Here is a 26,299-nt window from a genome sequence, read left to right on the forward strand (position 1 = left end):
TGTTCAGTAATGGTGACCGGCATTAGCCATTGAAGAATTCAATGCAACCCACGCCGCACCCCCTCTCCTCACCGCTGCCCATCCCAAATTGCCCTTTGTGAGCAGTTCAGGCTCAATCACACATGTCGCCAGACCAGGTAAGGATTCACTCCCTAAAGGACTTTAGGGTTTTTACAGCAATCCATGATAGTTTCACGGTTATCATTCCCAAAACTACCTTTTATTTTTATTGTCATTGATTGAATTTATTAATTAAATATAAATTCCACCCCCTGCCTTGGTGTGGTTGAACCTGTGTCCCCAAAGCATTAGCCTGGGCCTCTGGATTGCGACTCCAGTAACATTACCACTCTGCCACCACGTTCCCTGGTTCCTAGGGGCTGGTTTAGCACAGGGCTAAATCGCTGGCTTTGAAAGCAGACCAAGGCAGGCCAGCAGCACGGTTCAATTCCCGTATCAGCCTCCCCGAACAGGCGCCGGAATGTGGCGACTAGGGGCTTGTCACAGTAACTTCATTTAAAGCCTACTTGTGACAATAAGTGATTTTCATTTAATTTCATTTCCCCAGCCGCCATAACTCCTGCACACTACTACTGAAATCAGAGGGACATATGTAATGGCGCAAGTAAATGGAATTGTAACTTTATTGAAAACATCCATTCGCCTCTTTGATTTATTTTGTACGAGCGCACTAGGTTTTAATGAGCTCTGTACAAGGACTTCCAAATTTTACTCCTACACAATTCCTGGTTCCCAAGTATCAAAAACAGAAATCCAGTTGATCTTTATTGGACTCAAAGTGAATGACCTCAAACTTTAAACAGTTTAATATATATTTTTTTGAAAGGAGGTGCTCGTTGGAGGTACCCTCACTGCATTTATTTTAAATTTATTTTAAAAAATGAATAAAATTTCTACAGTGCAGAAAGAGGCCATCCAGCCCATCGAGTCTGCACTCTACCTAGGCCCACACACCTGCCCTATCCCCGTAACCCCACCTAATTTGCGCATATTTTGACGCTAAGGGGCAATTTAGCATGGCCAATCCACCTAATCTGCACTTCTTTGGACTGTGGGAAGAAACCATAGCACCCGGAGGAAAGGCACACAGACACGGGGAGAACGTGCAAACTCCACGCAGTCACCCGCCACCCAAGGCCGGAATTGAACCCGGGTCCCCTGGTGTTGTGAGGCAGCGGTGCTAACCACTGTGCCTCCGTGCCGCCCCAATAAAATAAACTAATAAACATTTTACAATGCAGCATAGAACCCAAATAAATAAGTTTGGATGTTTGTGTTTGCTGAGCATGTATTTTAGTCTGTTTATGTCCATGTATGCTTGCTTACCTATGCATGCCTGTAAAATGCATGCATGTCTAAAAGGATTACGTAGCCCCCCCCCCCCCCCCCCCCCCCCCCCCCCCCAGGGGTAAAGGCAAGAGTGACATATCCATTATTTGACATGTTGGTGCCTAGGTTACCTTTACAACCAGTGGAATTAGGAGCCCATTAATCAGCCTGTCACTGCTGGTGGAGATGGAGAGGCTGACGAGCAGGCTTTTCTCTGCCTGATGTGCGGCATTGCACGCCGAGGTTTGTGTGACTGCTCAACAAGGTTTGCCTTCAATCCCAGGTCTTCCACAAAGACATCCAAGGCACCAGGCACCCACAAAAAAAGGGGCTCAAGGACGATGGGGGCCCCTAGAAAATATTTTCTGAAACTTTTTTTGTGGGTATGTGTTCCCTCAACGTTCCTTTTGCTGCTCTCACTCGACTACTATTCAAAGGGACTGGACGAGGCACTGACGTGTGGATGGCAATAGTTTATTTGATCATGGATGAGAGGAAGGAGGAGGACGGTGGACCCCAGTCGAACCCTCACCTGATGCCAATGATTTTCGGCATTCGCAGGGTCACAATCAGAAACTGGACCAATATAAATCTTCTTACCCCAGCAGAAGCACCTCGTTTATCTCTCCAGATCACGGTGTCGATTACATATCTCCTTATCGCTCAGTGTGCACTGGGTCGTACTGCCCAAGAACTGCTGAATCATTAGCTAAGGGCTGCCACAGGAGTGCCACAATTAACCTCAGCATGTTTATGCCCACCCGTCGTCACTGCCTCCACTAGATGTTTTTGGGAACTTAGAATCACAGAACCTTGCAGCAGAGGGGCTACTTATCCTATCATGCCTCTTTGAAAGAGCTATGATAATAATAACCTTTATTGTCACAAGTAGGCTTACATTAACACTGCAATGAAGTTACTGTGAAATTCCCCTAGTCGCCACATTCCGGTGCCTGTTCGGGTCACAGAGGGAGAATTCAGAATGTCCAAATGATCGAAAAGCACGTCTTTCTGGAATTGTGGGAGGAAACCGGAGCACCCGGAGGAAACCCACACAGACACTGGGAGAACGTGCAGTCTCCACACAGACAGTGACCCAAGCCGGGAATCCAACATGGGACCCTGGAGCTAAGCAACAGTGCTAACCACTGTGCTACCGTACTGCACATAACAGGATAGCCCACAGCTAACCAACTAGTCCCACTCCTTGCTTAGTCTTTCTCCATAACCCTGCATTTGCTTACCTTAAGTATATAGCGAGTTCTCTTTTGAGAGTTCGCACTGAATCTGCTTCCACTACCTTTGCAGACAGTAGATTCTAGAGGCGGGTTTCTCCCGAATCGGCGTGATAGCCTGACGCCGGCGTAAACAACGGCGCGAACCACTCCGGTGTCGGGCCGACCGGAAATTCCGCACTTCCGGGGGCTAGGCCGGCGCCGGAGGGATTCACGGCGCGCCAGCCGGCGCCAAAGGGACTGCACGAGTTAGCAAATGTGCAGAACTACCGGCGTGGTTCAGCGCACACGCAGACCAGCCGGCGTATTCAGGCCCATGTGTAGGGGGGGGTGCCTTCTCCACGCCGGCCATGGCGGAGCCCTACAGGGGCCGGCGCGGAAGGAAGAAGTGCCCCCACGGCACAGACCCACCTGCAGATCAACGTTACCCCCCCCCCCCCCCCCCCCGCTGGAGGACCGCACCAGCCAACTTACATGGCAGGTCCCGCCGTGTGGGACCATGTCCAATCCACGCCAGCGGGACTGGCCAGAAAGCAACGGTCGGGGGGGGGGGGGGGGGGGGGGGGGGGGGGCGCTGCCAACGACCCCCGATCGGTGTGGCGTGATCCCTACCCACGCCCGAAAACCGGCGCCAGAGAAAATGGCAGTCGGCGTCAGAGCGGGTTTCACGCCATCCCCCCCGCCCCCTCGGGGATTCTCCGGCCCAGCGTAGAATCTTCTATTCGCCCCTCTTTTATCATTACCTGAAATCTGCAGCTTCTGGTTATTGAAGCTCCTGCTACTGGTAACAGTTTTTCTCCCCGTCTGCTCTGCCAAATATCCTCAAATTGTTTTTGAAAGCCTCTATCGCATCTCCCCTTAACCTTTTACTGCTCCAAAGGCCTCAACTGAGGAGAGGGCTGAGCTGTGGCCTGCCCAACCAACCAGTTCTAGACAGTAGCCAACTTGACTCACTGGCCAAGCTGTCTAAGGGAAGGGCAAGAAGTAACAAAGACCCCGTGGCAATTCATTGGTTATTTTCATTCACCTGATGAAGGAGCGCTCCGAAAGCTAGTGATTCCAAACAAACCTGTTGGACTTTAACCTGGTGTTGTAAGACTTCTTACTGTTTCAGTAGGGAGGCAGAAGGGGAAGGAAAGTAGTAATTGTACCAAATACATCACTTTGCTTTATAATAAGAGCCCTTGTCTTTGTGAGCAGGTCAAACAGAGCTCACAGTTATAATGTGCAGATTAAAAGGTTCAAAAGTGTCACCTACCCAGACACTGATCTGTTACTGTTCCTGTAAGTGGATCAAATCAACACTTCATTATTCAACGGCTACAAGAGTTCAGCCCGTCAAAATCTCCTTAACTGCTTCTAAACTACCAATTATAGTAAATATAACCCTGTATCTTTCCAAATAAATCACCGATTGTAGCACAGCGACACTTGTGCATGTTGCTCTCTGATAAAATTAGCCCCCGCCACCCCACTGCCGCTCCCTGCTTCAAATCTTTCACTTGAGCAGTTGTGACATAATGAAAAAAAATCAAACGTACATCTGTAAAAGGAGGAAGAAAGAAATTACATTGATGCAATGCCTTTTTAAGAATTCATTCACGGGACCTGGGAGCCGCTGGCAGTGCCAGCATTTACTACCCAGAAGGTGGTGGTGAGCTGCCTTCTTGAACTGCTACAGTCCATGTGGTACAGCTGACCTCAGAACGTTCCGAAGTGCTTTACAACCATTGAAGTAGTTTTGAACTCTTGTAATGTTGGAAACATGACAACCAATTGCCACACAGGAAGGTCCGACAACAATGATAGCATAATTGTTAGGTGTATTATTCATGAGCGGTGTTAATTGACGGATAATTAACAGCCAGGAGAACTGGGATAATTGCCCTGCTCTTCACTGAATAAAAGTTACGGGATCTTTTATATCGACCAGCGAGGGAAGTGCGACTTTGGCTTAATGCCTCATTGGCAAGGCATGTTCGATAGTATTGCACTCCCTCGGAAAGCACTATCACCCTAGGTTATAAACCTAAGCCTCAGAAGTGGGTCGGCATGGTGGCACAGTGGCGAGCACTGCTGCCTCACAGCACCAGGGGCCCGGGTCCAATCCCAGCCTTGGGCGACTGTGTGGAGCTTGCACGTTCTCCCCGTATCTGTGAGTGTTTCCTCCAGTGCTCCGGTTTCCTCTAGCGACCAATGATGTGCAGGTGGATTGGTCACGCTAAATTGCCCCCTCTTGTCCAATGATGTGCCGGTTAGGTAGGGCAACACATTCTGGGTAACACTGGCAAGGCCAGCATTTCTGGCTCTCCCCCAGTTGCCCGAGAGAGAGAGAGAGAGAGAGTCGTGGTGGCCCTCTGTACCGAACTGCAGTGTTTCATGGGGTGATGGTGCTAACGTTTGTTAAGTCACTGGTTCGGCCTCAAATGGAGTATTGCATTGTGCTCTGGGCACTAGACTTTAGGAACAATGTCAAGGCCTTGGAAAGTGTGCAGGGGAGATCTACAGGAATAGCCTCAAGGATGAGGGACATCAGTTATGTGGAGAGACTGTTCTCCTTAGAGTAGAGAAGTTTTAGGGGGTTTAATCAAGCTCTTCAAAATGTTAAAGGGTTTTGTTGGAGCAAATAAGAGTAAACTGTTTCCGCTGGCAGAAGATTTAAGATCATCTTCAAAGTTAGAGGATAAGAGCTGAAGAGAAGTCTTATGCAGCGTTTCGTTAAGATCAGGGATTTGCTGCCTGATGGGATGGTGGAAACAAATTTAACAGTAACTTTCAAAAGGCAATTGGATGAATAAATATTTAAAGGCAAAAGAAGACAGGCTATGGGGAAAGTCTATTTTCATGGTGTGTGTGTATCTATGTACATGCATGTGAAAACGTTTACGTGTAGCATTTTTCCTGACAAACTCTGGTCACATTATTTCCTGTATTGAGCCGTCTGATTAAAAGCCTCTCCAGGAGCCTTGTGAGGATGTGCTCACCCCGAGGTGCGCTACGATTGCCTTCGATAGATAGCCCCCCCACAAAAAATATTCAAATAAAAACAAGCAGTTAAATGCGTGAAACGGGATTAGACACAGACCGAGGCGCTAATAAGTGAGTGCGATACCAACCCCCACCCCCCACTGCCACCCGCAAAGTAAAACAAGAGTGAGGTACTGGGCTCAGAACATCAGTCAGCGACGACTGCTACATTCACAGATCCTGACAAACCCCCATCTATCTTCGAACTGAAAAGATGACAGGACAAGAGTCTCTTTTTTATTTTCGTGGCACGCCCACTGCTGTCCCTGGAGATTGCCGGATTCCGTTGCTCTTTTCAGTTGCAAACACAGCGGAATTATCAAGGAAATTGTATAAGTACCTGTTGCAATGACATCACTGATAGTAAGAGTCCTATAGGTGGGCAAGGCAGGCTGTAAATCATCGGAATAACGCAGCATTCTATTAGCAAGCTTGGAAACAATGATTAGCAGTGGTCATGACAGAATGCTAATTCTCCCTTCCTTTAACTCACTCTCTGGACATTATCTCTCTGAACAATAAGTCTGCCAAGCAGGTGGTCCCTGCACACTGCTCCCTGTATACCAAACACCTGCTTTGTGTCACCCCTGTCCAACAGTCGCCCCAGTGCCTCACTGTGGGACTGCAGAGCCAAGGATGTGACAACTCTTCCATGCTCAGGCATTTTGGGGAGGGGGGGGGGGGGGGGAAGGACGGGCAGTCTGGCTGGCCGGGCCTCAGGCTTTTCCCGAAGGCCAGAAAGCCAACAAAAAGGACGAACAACAACAACAACGGCCAAGGGCCCAGGCCGTGGAGTCGATAGCGGTGGGAAGGTGGGGGAAGGGGAGGGGGGTGGGGGTGCGAGGACGAGCGTCTATAGCATCCTGCAGGCACTGCGGTCTTCAGTCACACATTTAAAACAAAGGCTTACTTGTCTCAAGTCGATGAAGGCCAACTGCAGCGTGTCCCCTTGGAACCCAGGCACCGGTCCGGATCTGGCAAAGTCTGTGGGAAAGAAAAGAGGATAAAAACATCTCTAAACAACCATGGACAGGGAGATTGGCAGACGGATGACAGCACAGACAGTGAGGCCAAGCTAGAGGAGGACCATTCTTCTAAGGAATCATGTCTTCCTCCCCTACACCTTTGTTCACCCGTCAAAAATTCTGTCATCAAACCACCATTAATTCCAAGCCTTGACAGCTAGGAACTGTACTAATCGACCTAAAATTTATTCCCATGGGCTGTTTTAGCTTCATAGTTTTTCTTTTCCCTTCTTTCTCGAACGAACAAACAGCTTGCGAATAGTTTCTCGACACAATAAAATCTACAGCTGGTGAAATCCTTTCAATTCTGTTAAACTGATTTGATTTTCTATCCCGCATGGCCCACACTGTGGGATCTTTTAAATTACACGCTTGTCACCTGATTTTATTAATGCTAATAAGAGAACATTAAAAGCTCCGATCTCCCCCTCGCCATCGACCGCCACCCCACAACCCCTCCCTGTTTACAACTTGTTTTCAGATGAAAATCTAAATAAGAAGAAAACGGTTTGATATAGCGATGTTATCAGCACGTTTTCAGAAAGATTGGAAAATATTGGCGTGCCCATCAGTAAAGGTGCAATTCTTTGCAGTGAGCAATGCCCAGTCACAAAATGAGAGCTGACAATGCTGAAGCAGAAACAAAGGAAGAGGGAGAAAAAAAGTGGGATCAACAGGGAGAGAGAGAGAGAGTGAGAGAGAGAGGGAGGGAGGGAGGGAGGCACGCATACAGGAACAGGCAAAAAAAACGAGATATAGGGAGCCCAAAGCTTTAAAGAGGTGGGGGAGATTAGAGGGGCTTGAATGTGGCAGAGGAGAGTGGGTAAGAAACTGCAGGGGAGAAGGTGGTGAGGGGCGAGAGCATCCGATGAGAAGCAGATGTGAGACACAGGAGTAAGAGGGGGAGCGATGAAGAAGGGGCTGGTTTAGCACACTGGGCTAAATCGCTGGCTTTGAAAGCAGACTGAGGCAGGCCAGCAGTGCGGTTCAATTCCCGTAACAGCCTCCCCGAACAGGCCCCGGAATGTGGCGACTAGGGGCTTTTCACAGTAACTTCGTTTGAAGCCTACTCGTGACAATAAGCGACTTTCATTTCATTTTCATTCATGGTGACAGACCCAGACGCAGAAGTGGAGACCAAAAACTGACGGGCAATAACCCCAGACGAAGGAAGGTAAACCAAGAGGGAGGGAGACAGATAAAAGCCAACAAACAGTCTTTTTGTCACAATTAACTGTTTTTTCAGTTTGTTTGACAACATTTGCTGTGTAGATTGTCATTTAAACCGCTGTTCAGTGTTTTGGCAATTTAAAACTTGCAATTCTCTGCCATCAGCGATCTGACTTGAGACCCCCATGCTCCACATCCTTTCATAGAAAAAATGCTACTGAATTTAAATACTTCGATAAAATACCTTTGCGTCAATACATTTATTTAATATTTAGAACAATCTGCTCAGTTGCTTTCTCTTCCAAAACAAGTTTCCGACTGTGAGCTGCTTCGAGTTTTAGCGGCAGCACCCCATTATGCTTGGACCCTTCTCTGTTTCCAATCAAAGACGCTGCAGTCTTCTTCATTCTACCTGCCGGAACTGCTGGTTCAGGACGCAGAGCGAGGCCAGCAGCGCAGGTTCAATTCCCGTACCGGCTGAGTAATTCATTAAGGCACTGCCCCATGCCCCTCGCCTGAGGTGTGGCGATCCTCAGGTTAAATCACCACCAGGCAGCTCTGCCCCCACCCCCTCCAAGGAGAAAGCTCACTTCGGTCATCTGGGACTGTGGCCACTTTTCTTTTTACCTGCAGGAAGCTAAAGACGACTGTTCACCATAGCAGTTGGCAAATAGCCTAAGTGCTTGGAGTCCTCTGCCTGTTATCCTGGTAGCACAGTTAACCTTCCATTAAGATAGGGGACCAATGACGTCTCAAGGAACATCATGCAATTTGTGGGCTTGTGCAGTGATGTCAGAGGCAGTGCAGTACGGTATGAATTGACACAAGAACATACATAGGAGCAAGTGGAGGTCACATCGACCCTCGAGTCTGCTGTGTGATTGAGTAAGATCATAGCTGATCCGCTATATCAACTTTACTCCCTCCCCTCCCACACCAATCACCCTGGGCTGGTTTAGCACACTGGGCTAAATCGCTGTCTTTGAAAGCAGACCAAGGCAGGCCAGCAGCATGGTTTCATTCCCGTACCATCCTCCCCGAACAGGCGCCGGAATGTGGCGACTAGGGGTTTTTCACGATAACTTCATTTGAAGCCTACTTGTGACAATAAGTGATTTGCATTTCATTTTCATCCCTGATTCCCTCAACGTCCAAAGATCTCGCGACTTCAGTCTTGAATATACCCAATGGTTAAGCATCCATAGTCTTCTGGGTGGAGAATTCCAAAGATTCACATCCATCTGAGTGAAGAAATTTCTCTGCACCTCAGTTCTAAACGGACTATTTTAAGACTAAGGTGGTTGAACATTTAGGGTGGAGTGGGAATGAAGGAAACAGGAATAGACAGAACAACACAGCGTTCTAATTCCCAATAGAACATTTGTAAAATGTGGGCATGTGGGTGCCAGCATTTATTGCCCAGCCCTAGTTTCCCTTTGAGAGGGTAGTGAGTCATTTTCTTGACCTGCTGCAGTCCGTCTGGTCAACGTACTTCCACACGAGGCCGGAGGGCTGTTTCAAGAATTTAACCCAGTGATGATGGAAGAGTTATGGAGGCTTCGTTGTTGGTAGGTGTATCCAAATCTCATTGGTCAGCAGAATGTTCTTTTGTATTGCAACTTGAAACGCAATACTAAACGTCAACATTCAATATGGCCATCCATTATCTTACTTTGAGAGAAAGGGAGTGCATCGAAGCTCTAAGGAGTGAGATTATGTAGTGTCTCGATGGTTGGGATAGTCGCCCGCAGCCGAATAAGGCAGGCAGAGTTGGCTCAATCTTATCATGCATGACAGGGATCGGTAAGTCAGAAGTTTAGAGCTTTACCACTTCTGCTGTTGGATATAGCGCCTCGATGGGACAAATGGCTTTATTCCCTCCCTTGCTTTTGCTTGTAGCTCAGTGGGTTACACATTCACCTGAAGTTCAGAAGATGTGGATTTGTGAAGCACATAATCTAGGCTGAGAATCCAGTACAGTGCTGAGAGGGTGCTGCACTACTAGAAGTGCTATATTTCACCATCTCAAATGGACGTAAAAGATCCGAGGCGCTATTCTGAAGAGAGGAGTTCTGTACTGGGTGTCCTGGTCAATATTGACTGGTCAATCAACAGAATTAATCATCATTTTGCTGTTGGCAATATCTGTTAGACTTTGTACACTGTAGCAGTGACTACACTTCAAAAATTTGGGGTGTCCTGAGGTTATGAAAGGTGCTATCGTAATGCAAGTTTTGTTTCTTTCCTGACAGACAGTGCCAGCAGTAATGCTGTCAGCTAATAAAAAGGAATAGAGCTGAACCCTTTGTATTGCAAACCCATTCATCAAAAAGAAAGCCTTTCTCCCATGAGACAGAGAAAAATATTAACCAGATAATGGAACTCTCCCACTAATCAGAGGAACTCTTTTCTGATCTGATAACATATTGGGAGGTAAATACACAATGTCGGCTGATACTCCAGTGTAGGACTAAGGGAGAGCTACATTGCCAGGGGGGCATCTTTTGGTTAAACTGAGGTTCTGTCTTCCTGTTCAGCAGACAATTCTATTGTTCGAAGGGGAAACAGGTTGAATCAGATGTGAATCTGCTGCTGTACGCAGGGTTTGAGTAGGGTTAGATGAAAATGAAATGAAAATCGCTTATTGTCACAAGTAGGCTTCAATGAAGTTACTGTGAAAAGCCCCTAGTCGCCACATTCCGGCTCCTGTTCGGGGAGGCTGGTACGGGAATTGAACCGTGCTGCTGGCCTGCCTTGGTCTGCTCTAAAAGCCAGCAATTTAGCCCAGTGTGCTAAACCAGCCCCTAGTGTGTTAAACCAGCCCCTAGATCATAAACTGGCTGTTGTACTCAGGGTTAATCTAGGCAGGAGGGAGAGGGAAAGGAGGATGGAAAAAGAGATCTGGGCAGGAAAACTTCATTCTTATCGTAGGTCTTTGTAGATTTCAACCCTTCACCACTGTGAACATTGTTTCCCAATCAACGTTCCTTCATAATACTGCAATCAAAGAGCAAAGAATAATACAGCACAGGAACAGGCCCTTCGGCCCTCCAAGCCTGTACCGGTCATGATACCAACCTCAGGACTTCCTTGTGCCGTATCCCTCTATATCCATCCTATCCATGTATTTGTCAGGATGATTTTGAACGCCGTATCTACTTCCACAACCTCCCCTGGCAACGTGGTCCAGGCACTCACCACCCTCCGCATAGAAAACCTGCCTCGCACATCTCTAAACTTTGCCCCACGGACCTTAAACCTATGCCCCCTAGTGACTGATCCTTCCACCCTGGGAAAGAATGCCTACCCATCCACTTTATCCATGCCCCTCATAATCTTACAGATCTCTATCAGGTCACCCCTCAACCTCTGTCTTTCTAATGAAAACAGTCCAAGTCTATTCAGCCTCTCCAGATAGCTAATGCCCTCCAGAACAGGCAACATCCTGGTAAACCTCCTCTGCACCCTCTCCAAAGTAAATCTTCCATGAGAATTAAAGGATGCTGTGGCAAGAATGCTTTCAATTTGAACTAAATTACACAGAGCACACTTGCCAGCCACTGTCAACAATGTCCAAAGAAGTGCAGGTTAGGTGGATTGGCCATGCTAAATTGCCCCTTAGTATCCAGGGATGTGCAAGTTAACTGGGGTTAGGGGACTGGGGTGGGTGGGGGAGCGGACCTGGGTAGAGTGTTCTTTTGGTGGGTCGGTACAGACTAAATGGACCGAATGGCCTCCTTCTGCACTGTAGGGGTTCTATGACAACAATACCTCCAATTTCTAGAAGGGCTGAAGGGAAGTGTCGCTGTTTGACCTGTGCCCACTTATTGGACTTTAGCCTCCCAATTCAGACCACCTTGCTTTGTGTCTCTGGGACAAACTAGAATCAATATTTATCTTTTTAGTAGCAATAGAAATCTCAGCAATCTTCCTTCTCCGTCCCAGTTTTCTGCAGTGCTAGGTAGCCAGCACTGTGAAGGTAAATCACTTTCACTGGACCAATTCGAGGGTCCTTTTGAATTACTTTTTGTACCTGTGCCATTAGTGATGTGTACATCAGAGGCAATGTGTGGACATGTGTCCAAGTGATTGATCTGCAAGCTTTCAGCCACGACCACCTCTGATCCAGTCTTCAGCAGATCAAAGTCTCTGGCCTTCTACGCTGAATTCACACTTTGCAATGTTTAACTCAATTGCAGGGGGAGAAAAGGATTGGAAGAAAAGGGGGGGGGGGGGAAGAAAACGGATACAAATGGGGGAGAAAAGGGAGCAGAGGGGGAAGAAAAGGGGAGCGAAAAGGGGGGAGAAATAATTATTTAATCTTTATTAATGTCACAAGTAGGCTTACATTAACACTGCAATGAAGTTACTGTGAAAAGCCCCTAGTCACCAAACTCCCGACACCTGTTCGGGTACAGAGGGGAATTCAGACTGTCCAATTCACCTAATAAGCACATCTTTCGGGACTTGTGGGAGGAAACCCACGCAGACACGGGGAGAACGTGCGGACTCCACACAGACAGTGACCTAAGCAGGAATCGAACCCGGGTCCCTGGCGCTGTGACGCAACAGTGCTACTGTGCTGTCCATAAGTGGTGGGGAGGGGAAGAATAGAGGTGGGGGGAAAAGTGATGGAGGGACGAAAAGGGGTGGGGGGAGAAAATGGGGTGGGGGAGAAAATGGGGTGGGGAGAAGAAAAGGGGTAGGAGAGAAAATGGGGTGGGAAGAAAAGGGAGAGGTGAAAGATGGCGGACGGTAAAAAAATGGGGAAGGGAAAGGAGAAAGAGCACAGGAGAGCAAAGGTGAGAGCCAATTGGATCCAAGAAAATTTGGCAAACTGGATCGAGAATTGGCTGAGTGGCAGAAAGCAGAGGGTGATGGTCGAGGGGTGTTTTTCTGACTGGAAGCCTGTGGCCAGTGGGGTCCCACAGGGATCAGTATTGGGGCACTTGCTGTTTGTGGTTTATACAAATGATTTCAACCTGAATGTAGGAGGGTTGATCAGCAAGTTTGCTGATGATACTGAAGCAGTCCACATGCAAATGCAGCAAGATCTGGACAATCATCATCTTCTTGGGCAGTCCCTCAGTGTCGAGGATGACTTGCTTTGGGGAGGTGGGTTCTGCAGTGGCTGAACAGTCCGACCCTGGATCCGCAGACTCTGCCACGGGTTTGGCAGGAGGTGTTTGATGGGGTGGGTTGGATGCTCTCCTTCCGCTGTTTATGCTTTGCCTCTGCGTGCTCCACTCTACGACGATCAAGGCGATTGGCGCCTCCGTGGCTGCTTTTTCTCCAGGTTGTGCTTTCTAAGGTAAACGATTCACATGTGTTGGTGAAAATGTTGTATTTATTTAGGGAGGCTTTCAGAGTGCGCTTGTAGCGTTTCCACTGCCCTCCTAGTGATCGCTTGCCATTGCGGAACCCGTAGTGGAGCACTTGTTTCCGGAGTCTTGTGTCGGACATGCGGGCAATGTGGCCCACCCATCACAGCTGGTCGGGTGTGACCAGTGCCTCGATACTGGGGGTACTGACCTGGGAGAGGACGCTCACATTGGCACGCCTACCTGCCAGTGGATTTGCAGGGTTTTCCGGAGGTAGCGTTGGTGATATTTCTCCAAGAATTTGAGGTGTGTTGTACATTGTCCATGTTTCTAATGAATACCGGAGGGAGGGGACCACGGCTGCTCAGTAGACCGTGAGCTTGGTGCTGGGTTTGATCTCGATCTTCGAACACTCTGTTCCTCAGGTTTCAGAAGACTGCACTTGGATTTCATTGTCAATGTCTGCTTGCACTGAGAGGAGGCTCCCAAGGTCTGGGAAATTATCCACAATGTCCAAGGGCTCACCGTGGATCTTGATGGTTGGGGGGCTGTTTTATGTGGCAGGAGCAGGCTGGTAGAGAACATTGTTTTCCGGGTGCTAAGTCTGAGGTCTATTCTCTCATATGCTTTGGTAAATGCATTGACGATGGTTTGTAGCTTGGCCCCCGAATATGTGCACAGAAGGACGTCATGTGTACTGCAGCTTGATGACAGAGGTTGGAGTTGTCTTGGTTCTGACCTGGAGGCATCGGAGATTGAACAGATTCCTGCTTGCCTGGTAGGTTAGCTCCACTCCAATGGGGAGTTTCTGAGTGATGGGGTGGAGTGTTGCTGAGAGGAAGATGGAGAAGAGCATTGGTGCAATGATGCAGCCCTGTTTGACCCCAATTTGCACAAATATTGGGTCTGTGGTGATTCAGTTGGTGAAGATCATGGCTTTCACGTCATTGTGGAGCAGGCGGAGAATGATGACGAATTTGTGTGGGGAGCCGAATTTGAGGAGGATGGTCCACAATCCCTCACTGTTGAGAGTCAAAGGGCAATATCCAGGCTTGCGCTGACAAGTGGCAAGCCACAATGACCATCTTCAATAAGAGATAATCAGACCACCGGCGCATGACATTCAATGGCATTACCATCACTGAATTCCTCACAATCAACATCCTGGGGAGTTACATTGACCAGAAACTGAATGGCACGAGCCAGATAAATACTGTGGCTACAAGAGCAGGTCAGAGGCTAGGATATTTGCAGCAAGTAACTCACCTCCCGACTCCCCAAAGCCTGTCCACCACCTGCGGTACAAGTCAGGAGTGTGATGGAATAATCCCCACTCGCCTGGATGAGTGCAGCTCCAAAACACACTCAAGAAGCTCGACACCATCCTGGAAAAAGCAGCCCACTTTGATTGATATTCCTTCCGCAAACATTCACTGCCTCCAGTGTGCACCAGCTACATGATGCACTGCAGTAACTCACCAAAGCTCCTTAGGCAGCACGTTCCAAACCCACGACCACTACCATCCAGAAAGACAAGGGCAGCAAATACATGGGAACATCACCTGGAGTTTCCCCTCCAAGTCACTCACCATCCTGGCTTGGAAATATATCGCCGTTCCTTCACTGTCGGTGGGCCAAAATCCTGGAACTCCCTCCCTAATATCACAGTGGGTGTACCTACACCACATGGACAGCAGCGGTTCAAGAAGGCAGCTCACCACCACCTTCTCAAGGGCAATTAGGGATGGGCAACAAATACTGGCCTAGCCAGGGAAGCACAACCCGGCAAAATTAATTTTTTAAAAATACGAGAATTGGTGGGGTGGTAAATAGTGAGGAGGATGGTCCTGAATTACAGGAGGATATCAACAGACTTGTCAGATGGGCTGATCAGTAGCAAATGGAATTCAATTTGGGGAAGTGTGAGGTGATGCCCTTGGGCAGGACAAACAAGGCAAGGGAACACATGTTGAACAGCAGGACCCAGGGAAGCACCGAGGATCAGAAGGGCCTTGGTGTGCATGTACATGGTCCCTTGAGGTTGCAGGGCAGGTGGATAAAGTCGTTCAGAAGGCATATGTAATACTTGCCTTTATTAGCTGAGGCGTAGAGTTTAAGAGCAGGGAGGTTGTGTTGGAACTGTATAAAACATTGGCTAGGCCACAGCTAGAATATTGTGTGCAGTTCTGGAATCCACATTATAGGAGGAAAATGATAGCATTGGAAACAGTGCAGAGGAGATTTACCAGGATGTTGCCTGGGCTGGAGAGTTTTAGCTATGAAGAGAGATTGGAAAATTGGGGTTGTTGTCCTTGGAGTAGAGACAACTGCAAGATGGATAAAATTATGAGGGACATAGATAGAGTAGACAGGAAGAAACCTTTCCCTTGGTGGCGGTATCAATGATGAGGGGGCAGCATGGTGGCGCAGTGGTTAGGACTGCTGCCTCAAGGCCCTGACAATCCAGTTCGATCCCGGCCCTGGGTCACTGCCCCGTGTGGAGTTTATACATTCTCCCCGTGTCTACGTGCGTTTCACCCCCACAACCCAAAAAGATGGGCAGGGTTGGTAGATTGGCCACGTTAAATTGTCCCTTAATTGGAAAAAAAAAGAATTGGGTACTCAAAATTTACTTTAAAAAATGATGAGGGAGCATAGATTTAAGCTAAGGGACAGGAGGTTTAGAGGGGGTCGGAGGAAAAACTCTTTCAACCAGAGGTAGGTGTCTGGAACTCTCTGCCTGAAAGGGTGGTAGAGGCAGAGACTCTCATAACATTTGAGAAGTATTTAGAAGTGCACTTGCAATGTCAAGGTATACAAGGCCATGGGCCAAGTGCTGGAAAATGGGATTAGAATAGTTAGGTCAGGGGTGGGCAAACTACGGCCCGCCAAAGGTCTTTATGCGGCCCACCAAGTCATTAAAAAAAAATTTTTTTTATTTTTTTAAATTTAAAAAAAAAAGGTTAATGGGGGGGGGGGGGGCTTTTGGGTTACTTACTGGTATAGGGTGGATACGTTGACTTGAGTAGGTGATCATTGCTTGGCACAACATTGAGGGCCGAAGGGCCTGTTCTGTGCTGTACTGTTCTATGTTCTATATGAGGCGCCCAGAATCATAACCGGGTGAAGTTATTTTACTTAATATACTATGCGGCCCTTTGAAATTGTGAATTTCTGAATGTGGCCCTTGCACGGAAAAGTTTGCCCACCCCTGAGTTAGGTGGTTGTTTTTGACACGATGGGCCCAAGGGCCTTTTCTATGCAGTAGATCTCTGTGACTGGATAAGAAAAGACAAACAGTGAGAGAGTGAGAGGGAAAAGAGATAGCAAGGGAGACAGGAAATCAGCAAAGGGAGAAAAAGGGAAGGTAAAAGAGGGGGAGGGGAAGAGAGGCGAGACACTGATAGATAGGTTGAGAAAGTGAAGAGGAAGAGACAGAGGTGATTGTTAGACTGACAGAGTTAATGTGACAGCAAAAGTGGGGGACAGAAAATGGTGCAAGCTTGGCTTTAATGAGCCCAAGTGTGGAGTTTTCTGCCAACACTGACTGTTTTGGCATGTATGTGAAAAATCCTCACTTGGGCATGTTACTGACAGCCATAGCACTAATCCCCTGAAGACTGAAATAGAGGATGGTGGTGGTTGAATGCCTTCCGATCAATCACTTGGATGCATGTCAATTACCATTTCCCTGAAGTAGGTATCCTAAAGGAGATTATACAGGTACAATTAGTAATTAGAAAGGTCTTTGGGCTAATGCCATGCATAAAAAGGTAGGTTGGTATGGGATATTATTATGGCGCAAGCAGTGTGTTATCAGGGTTAACGGGCTCGTTGACAAACTCAATGTACTCTGATTATTTATTTAAATATGGCAAGTGGGCACTGAACTACCATGTTAAGGGGGTGAGCAGGGAGGTGATGGTGTGAGCACCCGTTCTATTTTATGTGCATACCCCGCCAAAAACAAGTCTGGTGGGGGTCTTATCTGCTCTCTTGGGTGGTACTTTTTGAAGAAGAGCAGGGGAATTCTCCCCCGGGCCCTGGCCAATGTGTATTCCTGAATTAACATCACTAAAATTATCTGTGCATTACGACGTTCCTGTAGCACAAATTGGCTGTTACATTTTCAACAATACAACAGTGACCAAAGGTATATAACTATTAGAAAAGGGTGGTCTGAGAAGTGGTGGAGATGATTAGGCATCGGAAAGGTTTGATACATGGTAGGGGGCATGGCTGAGGTACTAAATGAGGATTGTGCATCTGTTTTTCCAAGGGAGAAGATGCTGTCAAGGTTATAGTGGAAGAATGGCACGTTGAGGTACTGGAGAGGCTAAAATTTATAAAGAGATGGTATTGGAAAGGCTGTCTGTATTTAAAGAGGACTAAGTCACCAGGACTGGATGATATGCACTGTTGGATGCCGAGGGAAGTAATTGTAGGGCTGGATTTTACAGGGTTCTGAGTCCTTGCTCCCCGTCCCAGCGAAAGGGTCAGGGTGGGGAGGCCACTCACGATTCTGATGGCTGCAGTGCAAACCAATTTAACACTGGGAACTTTAAGGTAAGGCTTGTCTCATTCAGATGGCCACGATTGGGACTGTAGGCAATCTCACCATACTGAGGAATACAGATAAGTCCAGAGTAGGGGTCTCAATGATGGGGTGAGGGCTGCATTCAATACAACAGGGGGAAGGGATAAAGTGGGGGTGAGGGGGAAAATGGCCTTTGGGTGGGGTGTCTTGGTGGCCCACAGGATCCACAAAGGAAGAGGTCCAGCCCCCACCCCCGACACCAGCCTGTGCAGCTAAAGCTGTTGGGCTTCCAGCATGGCATGGGCACTTTGAGACATCAGGTCTCATTAGGGGGGCATGGTAGCACAGTGGTAGCACAGTTGCTTCACAGCTCCTGGGTCACCAGTTCGATCCCGGCTTGGGTCACTTTCTGTGTGGAGTTTGCACTTTCTCCCTGTGTCTATGTGGGTTTCCTCCAGGTGCTCCGGTTTCCTCCCACAGTCCAAAGATGTGTATGTCAGGTAGATTGGCTACGCTAAATTGCCCTTAGTATTCAAAAAGGTTAGGTTGGGTTACGGGGTTACAGGGATAGGTTGGAGGTGTGGGCTTAAGTGGGTACTCTTTCCAAGGGCTGGTGCAGACTCGATGGGGCGAATGGCCTCCTTCTGCACTGTAAATTCTATCCTAAAAAAAATAAAAAGGTCATGAAATGCAAGTCTTTCCTTCTGTTTTGCATCTTTGTTTTAAGAAAAACACAAGTACAGGATTAAAGGGTTATGGAGATAAAATTCAGGATTATATCAGATCAGCCATGATCTCCCTGACGCGGAGCAGACTAGATGGATCGAATTGTCTACTTCTGCTCCTATGTCTCATGGTCTTACAGAGTGCTGTACTGTCGGAGGTGCAGCCTTTCCGATGAGGCGTTAAATGGTCCAACCTGAGGTGGATGTGAAAGTTCCCATGGCACCATTTTGAAGAGGAGCAGGAAAGTTTCCCCCGTGTGCTGCAGCAGGATATGATCTTCAAATCAACAAACTTCACTAAAACTCATTATCTGCTCATTGTCAGGGGTGTGGGAACTTGCTGTGCACAACTACCGACTGCAAAAGTGACAACACCACAAAATTGGTTGTAAACTAGTTTGGGATATGCAAAGATGGTGAAAGGTGCAATTTAAATAAAGATTTGGGCCGGGATTCTCCGAAATCCTGGCCAAGTGTTGACGCCCGCGGAAACACCAGAGTGGTGTACGCCGGCATCAACAGGCCTCCTGGCCCAGCAATTCACCGGTTTTTAGGGGGCTAGCAGGGCACCGGAATGCTGCACGCTGCTCCGGCGCCGAAAGGTGGCCCTGCACAGCCGGCATGGGTCCGCGCAAGCCCAGCTGGTACTAGGTTTGAACCACGCCGGTGGGACTCGGCAGAAGTTCGGCCCGTCGCCCGAGGAGAATCTTGCAGGGGCCTATTTCAGCAGCTCTCGACTGCCGTCGGATCGTTGAGGTGGGAATTTCCCACGCCCCCGGCGATTCTCTGACCCGTCGCGGGCTCGGAGAATCCTGGCCTTTGTTTTTTTTCCCCATGCCAACTCAATGTTCCCTAATTAAGTGTTTTTCAAACGTTTTTTCCTGGACCCACTTTTGCAACTGCCCAACCTGCGGGACCCCCGCAACGTTCACTTGCCCAGTCTATTCTGAGTCAAGGCAATGTTTGGGACACAAAAGTTTTCTTGCCCCAGGGAAGGGGCGGAAAAAAACCCATCTAATTTCCCTGTCCATAATTACTATGCTCCTTATGTTAATACGAGTGCAAAAACTGTTATGAAGAAACACCACTCCGTGATGGACTCTACTTAAAGATAATCTTTGTGGGGAAAGTTCTGCAAAATTTCCCCCTGACTTCCAACGGTAATCAAACAAAACCTGAGGAGATCTGTGCATTTCCACTAGCAACTGGGAGAAGCTAAAGGAACTTTTATTTTGTGAAAGGTGAAAGTCTGAACTCAGATATCAGAATACTCATGAAAGGTTATGAAACAAATACAAATTAATATTTTTCTAAAATGTAGAATCTCTTCCCTTCCTAATTCAGTGCTCAAAACATTCTCCTTCCTGCCACCATAGAGTGAGGCATGAAAGTGAGATTGAGAGGACAACCTGCAAGTTACCATGCAGCTGCCGATATTAGCATTCTGCAAGGGGTAGTCACAGATTTGGAACGCTGTGTCACTCAGAAGTGTTTCTGGGTTTCATTTCTGGAATTGTTCAAAGTGCTGGGCCAGTACTATAGTGTGGGCCAAAATAAATCCCCAGGTCAACGGATTCTGGTGACAGCAGCTTACTCCCAACCCAGAGCTGTTGTAACAAGTCAGGAGTGGGGCAGCGAGAGAGGCGGCGCACAGAGGGGCGGCACAGTGGTTAGCACTGTTGCTTCAGAGCATTCCAGGTTCAATTCCCGGCTTGGGTCACTGTCCGTCTGCCCGTTCTCCCCACATCTGCGGGGGTTTCCTCCGGGTGCTCCGGCTTCCTCCCACAGTCCAAGAATGTGCAGGTTAGGTGGATTGGCCATGCTAAATTGTCCTCAGTGTCTAAAATGGTTAGGTGGGGTTACTGGGTTACGGGGATAGCGTGGAGATGTGGGCTTAAGTAGGTTGCTCTTTCCAAGGGCCAGTGCAGACTCGATGGGTCGAATGGCCTCCTTCTGCACTGTGAATTCTATTTTATGTAAACAGACAGCACAAGACATTCATTGCACACGATTCAGTAAGTGAACTCAGTGACTATCCTTTGCTTCGATATTTTCCCCATCTGTCATAATTCTGTTTCTCGTCCACGCACTGGATTATTCGAGGAATAGGATTGTGTGCCCATGTACCTGAATCCCCCATACTTCCCTGTTTAATGAAAGTGCAGACTGCGACCCTCAACCCCTTGACCATTCTGACACCCACCGACAGGTCGCGACCCACACTTTGAAAAACCCAGCCCTAATTGACTGATTCCTTCTCTCCCTGATTCGCAACCAAACATTCCCAGTTATGCGTTTGTTCAATATATTTCCCTAACTAGCCCTCCACAAGCTTATTTGCCATACTAATGATTCCTTATATATTGGAACCCTGGAGGACAAAAGATAAGTAATTGCCGTCTTAAAGAGTCCTGGATAGTTCCAAATGGAGCTTGTCACCCGAGAACGATAAACTGAACAGTGATTTTTCGTGAGTTTATAGAACTAAGGAGACCTAATAGCCATTCAGAGCACATTTATCTCAATACAAGGAACAGCTGCCGGGAGTACAGATAGCAGGAGACCTCTTTTTTCTCATTACAGTCAATCTTCCTAATTTGTGCCTGTCCTGAACAGGTTGAAATTTATCAAAATGCTTTAAAGGCTGCAGCAGTTGACACACATTTTAAAAAAGGGGAGGAAGGGGGAGGGGGAGGACCATTACTTTCTTCACTGAACACAGGGGGGGGGGGAAATCACAACAAAACCTTTATTAATTCTGCAACTAATGCTCCCCATTACATCATAAACACAACACCGACAAAAGGGTATTTTACTGGAGAGCGAAGCCACTTTGTGTGAGTGTCCCCATTCTTAGCTTCCAAACACTAGGGATGACAGTGAAAAATAGCAGGGTTAAGGCACCGCTATCAATCTCAATTACAGTGACTGTAATGTGAACTGAGTCTCTCTGGGCGGGAGAGGTCACCTGCCCCTGGTGCTCAGGTTAGGAGGCACCTGCTATTCAGTGTCTGCAAAACTCCGCCATTCTCAAGGCATCCTGTGTTATTTCTCGCACATATCCCCCTCCCCAAAGAGAGGGTCGGTCTCTCTTTCTATTCATGCAACACAGACACAGTAATTCAAGACATTGCAAATCAAGATTGCGTGGGCTTTTCATCTCCTCCGCCCTCTCTCTCTCTGGCCTGTCCTACTGCGATTCGGCAGAAAGCCAATGTACTGCTGAGCTGTTGCGGTGCCCTCCTGAGTGAGGGACTCAAGTTATGTACAAGCACACAACCCCATGGCTTAAAGGTGAAAACGACATTTGGTCTTGCTGCTAACACTTAGAACTCAGGTGGCATCTGCAGTCGCTGGTCTGAACGACCTGTGGTATCAAGGGCCATGTGGGAGGGAGGGGTGAGGTGGGAGGGAAGGCAAACAATTAATTCCTGCCTTGGATTTTTCTTTGAAAAGAATGCACAATTGAGAAACAAATAAAGGAAGATCATTCATTTATATCACACCGTTCACAGGCCCAGGACAGACCAAAGTGCTTTTTAGCCATTTCAAATGTTGTCAGCAGTAATGTAGGAAATGCAGCAACCAATTAGCTGCACAGCAAACTCCCACAACTAGCAATGTGATAAATGGTCAGATCATCTGTTTTTATGAATTGGTGTAAATTGAAGGATAAATGACGAGAACACCACGGAGATCTTCTCTGCTCTGCTTCAAATTAGAAAGAGTGAAATTGAGTTCTACAGCACAGAAACAATAGGGCCCTGCTCAATGACCAGCTCCTTAGTTTTGCTGACATTGAGGGAGAGATTGTTGTCTTTACACCATTCCACTAGGTTCTCTATCTCTCTCTCCTGTACTCTGATTCATCATTGTTCAAGATCCGACCCACTACAGTCATGTCATCAGCAAACTTGTAGATGGAGTTGGAGTCACGTTTTGCCACACTATCATGTGTGTGTATAGGGAATAAAGTAGGGGGCTAAGTTCACAGCCTTGCAGGGCCCCGGTATTGATGACTATTGTGGAGGTGTTGTTGTTGTTTATTCTTACTGATTGTATTCAGGAATTCGAGGATGCAGTTGCAGAGGGAAGAACAAAGTTCTAGGTTTTGGAATTTTGATATGAGATTGGCTGGGATAATGGTTTTGAAAGGGGAGCTGTAGGCAATGAATAGGAGTCTGACACAGGAGTCCTTGTTGTTGAGATGCTTCAGGGATGAGTGCAGGACCAGGGAGCTAGCGTCTGTTGTGGAAGGTTGTGGTGGTATGCGATTTGCAGGGGATCAAGGCTCTCTGGGAGTATGGAGTTGATGTGTCTCCTCACTCCACAGCACGAACATCCTTCCTCAGATAAAGACACAAACTGCACACAATGCTCCAAGTGTGGCATCACCTATGCCCTATACAATTGCAGTAAAACATCATGATTCTTATCCTCACACTATGAAGGCCAACGAACCATTTCACTTCTTTACTGCTCGCTGACTTTAAGTGACTAATGTACGAGGACACCAAGCTCTCGCTGAGTATCCACTTATCTCAATTTACACTCATTCAAATAATAATTTGCCTTCCTATTTTTGCTACCAAAGTGGATCTCACATTAACCCACAATATACTGCATCTGCCACACATATGCCCACTCACTCAGTCTGTCCAAATCCTGCTGAAGCATCTCTGCATCCTCCTCACAGCTCACCCTCTCACCCAACTTTGTATCATCTGCAAATTTAGAGATAATACATTTAGTTCCCTCATCTAAATCATTAATATATAATGTGAACAGTTGGGGTCCTAGAACAGATTCCTGCACTAGTCACTGCCTGGCAATTGGAAAATAACCCATTTATTCGAACTATTTGCTTCCTGCAGCTAACCAGCTTTCTATCCATCTCAGGACACTAAGTGCAATCTGAAGAGCTTTAATTTTACATATCAATCTGCTATGTAAGATCTTGTTGAAAGCCTTCTGAATGTCTAAATAAACCACACCCACTGGTTCTCCCTGTTCAACTCTACTAGTTACACCTTCAAAGAATTCCAGTAGATTTGTCGAGCATGATTTTCGTTTTGTAAATCCAAGCTGACATTGTCTGGTTACCCTAGTGCTTTCCAAAAGCTGTACTATGAAATCCTTGATAATGGACTCTCGCATTCTTGGTCACCTTGGAGCCATGTCTCATAGAATTTGCAGCGCAGAAGGAGGCCATTTGGACCATCGAGTCTATACTGGCCCTTGGAAAGAGCACCCTACCTAAGCCTACACCTCCTCCCTATCCCCGTAACCCAACCTAAACGTTTTGGACACTAAAGGCAATTTAGCATGGCCAATCCACCTAATCTGCGCAACTAATTCACCTATTTTATTTTGAATGCTCGGAGTATTCAGGTATGAAACCTTAAAGCCATTCCTTATCACATTTCTTGTCCAGTCCCTACTATTTTTTAGTAGGACCTGGGGATTTGTCCACTTTTAAGCCTGCCAATGCCTAAAATACCTTGTCACTCCCTACGACAATTTTCTCAAGAACCTCACAATGTTTCTCTCAGAGTTCCAGAACTACCTCCTCATTCTCTTGGGTGAAGACAGATGATAATAACTTAAACGAAAATATTTTACTGTAAAAGACTTGTGCACAGTTTTGGTTCATACTTAAGAAAAGGCAATTGAAACACTGAAAGGAGGACAAAAACGCTTCACAAAGATGGTACCAGGACTAGAAACGTATAACTGTCAGAACCACTGACCAAGCTGGAGAACTTCTCCCCAGAGAACGGAGAGGTGATAAGAGAGGTTTTTAAAGGGGCGGCACGGTGGCTAGCACTGCTGCCTCACGGCGCTGGGGACCCGGGACACTGTCTGTGTGGTGGCTGCACGTTCTCCCCGTGTCTGCGTGGGTCTCACCCCCACAACCATCATCACATATACTCACATTAAGGCACGATTACACATATGCAGTAAAGCTCCCTCTACACTGTCCCCATCAAACATTCCCAGGACAGGTACAGCACGGGGTTAGATACAGAGTAAAACTCTCTCTACACTGTCCCCATCAAACACTCCCAGGACAGGTACAGCACGGGGTTAGATACAGAGTAAAGCTCCCTCTGCACTGTCCCATCAAACACTTCCAGGACAGGTACAGCACGGGGTTAGATACAGAGTAAAGCTCTGTCTACACTGTCCCATCAAACACTCCCAGGACAGATAGTGCACGGGGATAGATACAGAGTAAAGCTCCGTCTACACTGTCCCCATTAAATACTCCCAGGACAAGTACAGCACAGAGTTAAATACAGAGTAAAGCTCCCTCTACACTGTTTCATCAAACACTCCCAGGACAGGTACAGCACAGGGTTAGATACAGAGTAAAGCTCCCTCTACACTATCCCATCAAACACTCCCAGGACAGGTACAGCACAGAGTTAGATACAGAGTAAAGCTCCCTCTACACTGTTTCATCAAACACTCCCAGGACAGGTACAGCACGGGGTTAGATACAGAGTAAAGCTCCCTCTACACTATCCCATCAAACACTCCCAGGGCAGGTACAGCACAGGTTAGATACAGAGTAAAGCTCCCTCTACACTATCCCATCAAACACTCCCAGGGCAGGTACAGCACAGGTTAGATACAGAGTAAAGCTCCCTCTACACTATCCCATCAAACACTCCCAGGGCAGGTACAGCACAGGTTAGATACAGCACAAAGTGTTTTTTTGAAATATGCTCAGCATGGTATCACACAGGTTCAATATAGATTCATGTAAATTGTCTTCAACATACCCACAATTTGCAGAAGAGCACACACTACATTAAGATGACATTTCCTCCTAATTAATTCAGAGACCAGCAATTCAGCTGCATCTCGGGTTATATTGGTGAGACTGTCCTGACCTTTTCATTTATAATCCAAACATTAGGGAGACAATCTTTGATAGAATCCATACATATATCAACCCAGATCCCAGAAATTAAAGTGTTCTTCTAATGCAGGATTGCCCGCATATAAAATGGGATGCTGGTTGGCAGAGTTACAGGGTTACGATGCGAGGGAACGAGCTGAGCATCAGTATAGGTAGTCAGCAACACAAGGTTTTGGCTGGGGAAGATTACTGTGCCAGGAAGTCAGCTGCCAGGGGTTAATCAGCTTTTCATTTACATTCCTTCTCAGGCTGTGGGTATCGGTGTAAGGCCAGTATTTCTTGTCCAAATCCATTTGCTCTGGGAAGATGCTGTTGGATCTTCTTCCCAAATTGCTGAAGCAGGTGATGCAAATGACTAGCCACCGTACCATATTTTAGGTCAGATCAGACAAGGACAGCAGTTTTTCTTGCTCAAAGGGCAGTTGGGTTTGTACGACAATCTGTGCTCACTTTTACTGACACAACTTTTTAATCGGCAGATATATTTTAAAAATGGAATTGAATTTCTCCAATAACCACAGTAGGATCTGAACTCATGTTTTCTGGATTACCAATTCAGAAACATAACCAAAATGACAACACTATCAGACTCATATTGAACTGTAAGAGAGCTGGATTACATCAGTCGAGATTTTATCAGTAACACAGGACTGCTGGCTGGAGGGGTTACCAAACCGGAGTGAGGAAACGAGATTCACACCTCCGGAGAAAAAGCAGGTCAAGTTGTTTGAGGGACTTTAGCGAAGACCAGTTCAATCTCCTCGCCTCGAGTCTGTTCAGGAGCACGAAAAGGATCATCACTGGGTAGCAAGCGAGAGTAGGAGTGGGGAGCTCTGCCAAACCCTGGTTTATGATCAGTTAGCTCGACACAAACCTTGCTGCTCAAGTCCTTACTCTGAGGAGATCACTTATGATTGCATCATCCCCTCCTGCAATCCTTGTTCTCCAGGGGCTGGGGAAGAATCAGGTATGTGTGTCTGA

General features: G+C 47.2%; 1 protein-coding gene across 6 annotated transcripts in view; it reads right to left on the reverse strand.

The window, feature by feature from the left end:
* The window catches only part of exoc6b (exocyst complex component 6B), a 658,566-nt gene that overhangs the window by 98,094 nt on the left and 534,173 nt on the right, over positions 1-26,299 (reverse strand). For all 6 annotated transcript variants that reach the window (XM_038793136.1, XM_038793134.1, XM_038793132.1 and 3 more), the window contains one exon: positions 6,523-6,596. In XM_038793136.1, coding sequence (XP_038649064.1) covers positions 6,523-6,596 — 74 coding nt within the window. The remainder of the gene's footprint in view (positions 1-6,522; positions 6,597-26,299) is intronic.

Source organism: Scyliorhinus canicula, chromosome 3 (assembly GCF_902713615.1).
Source record: "Scyliorhinus canicula chromosome 3, sScyCan1.1, whole genome shotgun sequence".
Lineage (NCBI taxonomy): Eukaryota > Metazoa > Chordata > Chondrichthyes > Carcharhiniformes > Scyliorhinidae > Scyliorhinus > Scyliorhinus canicula.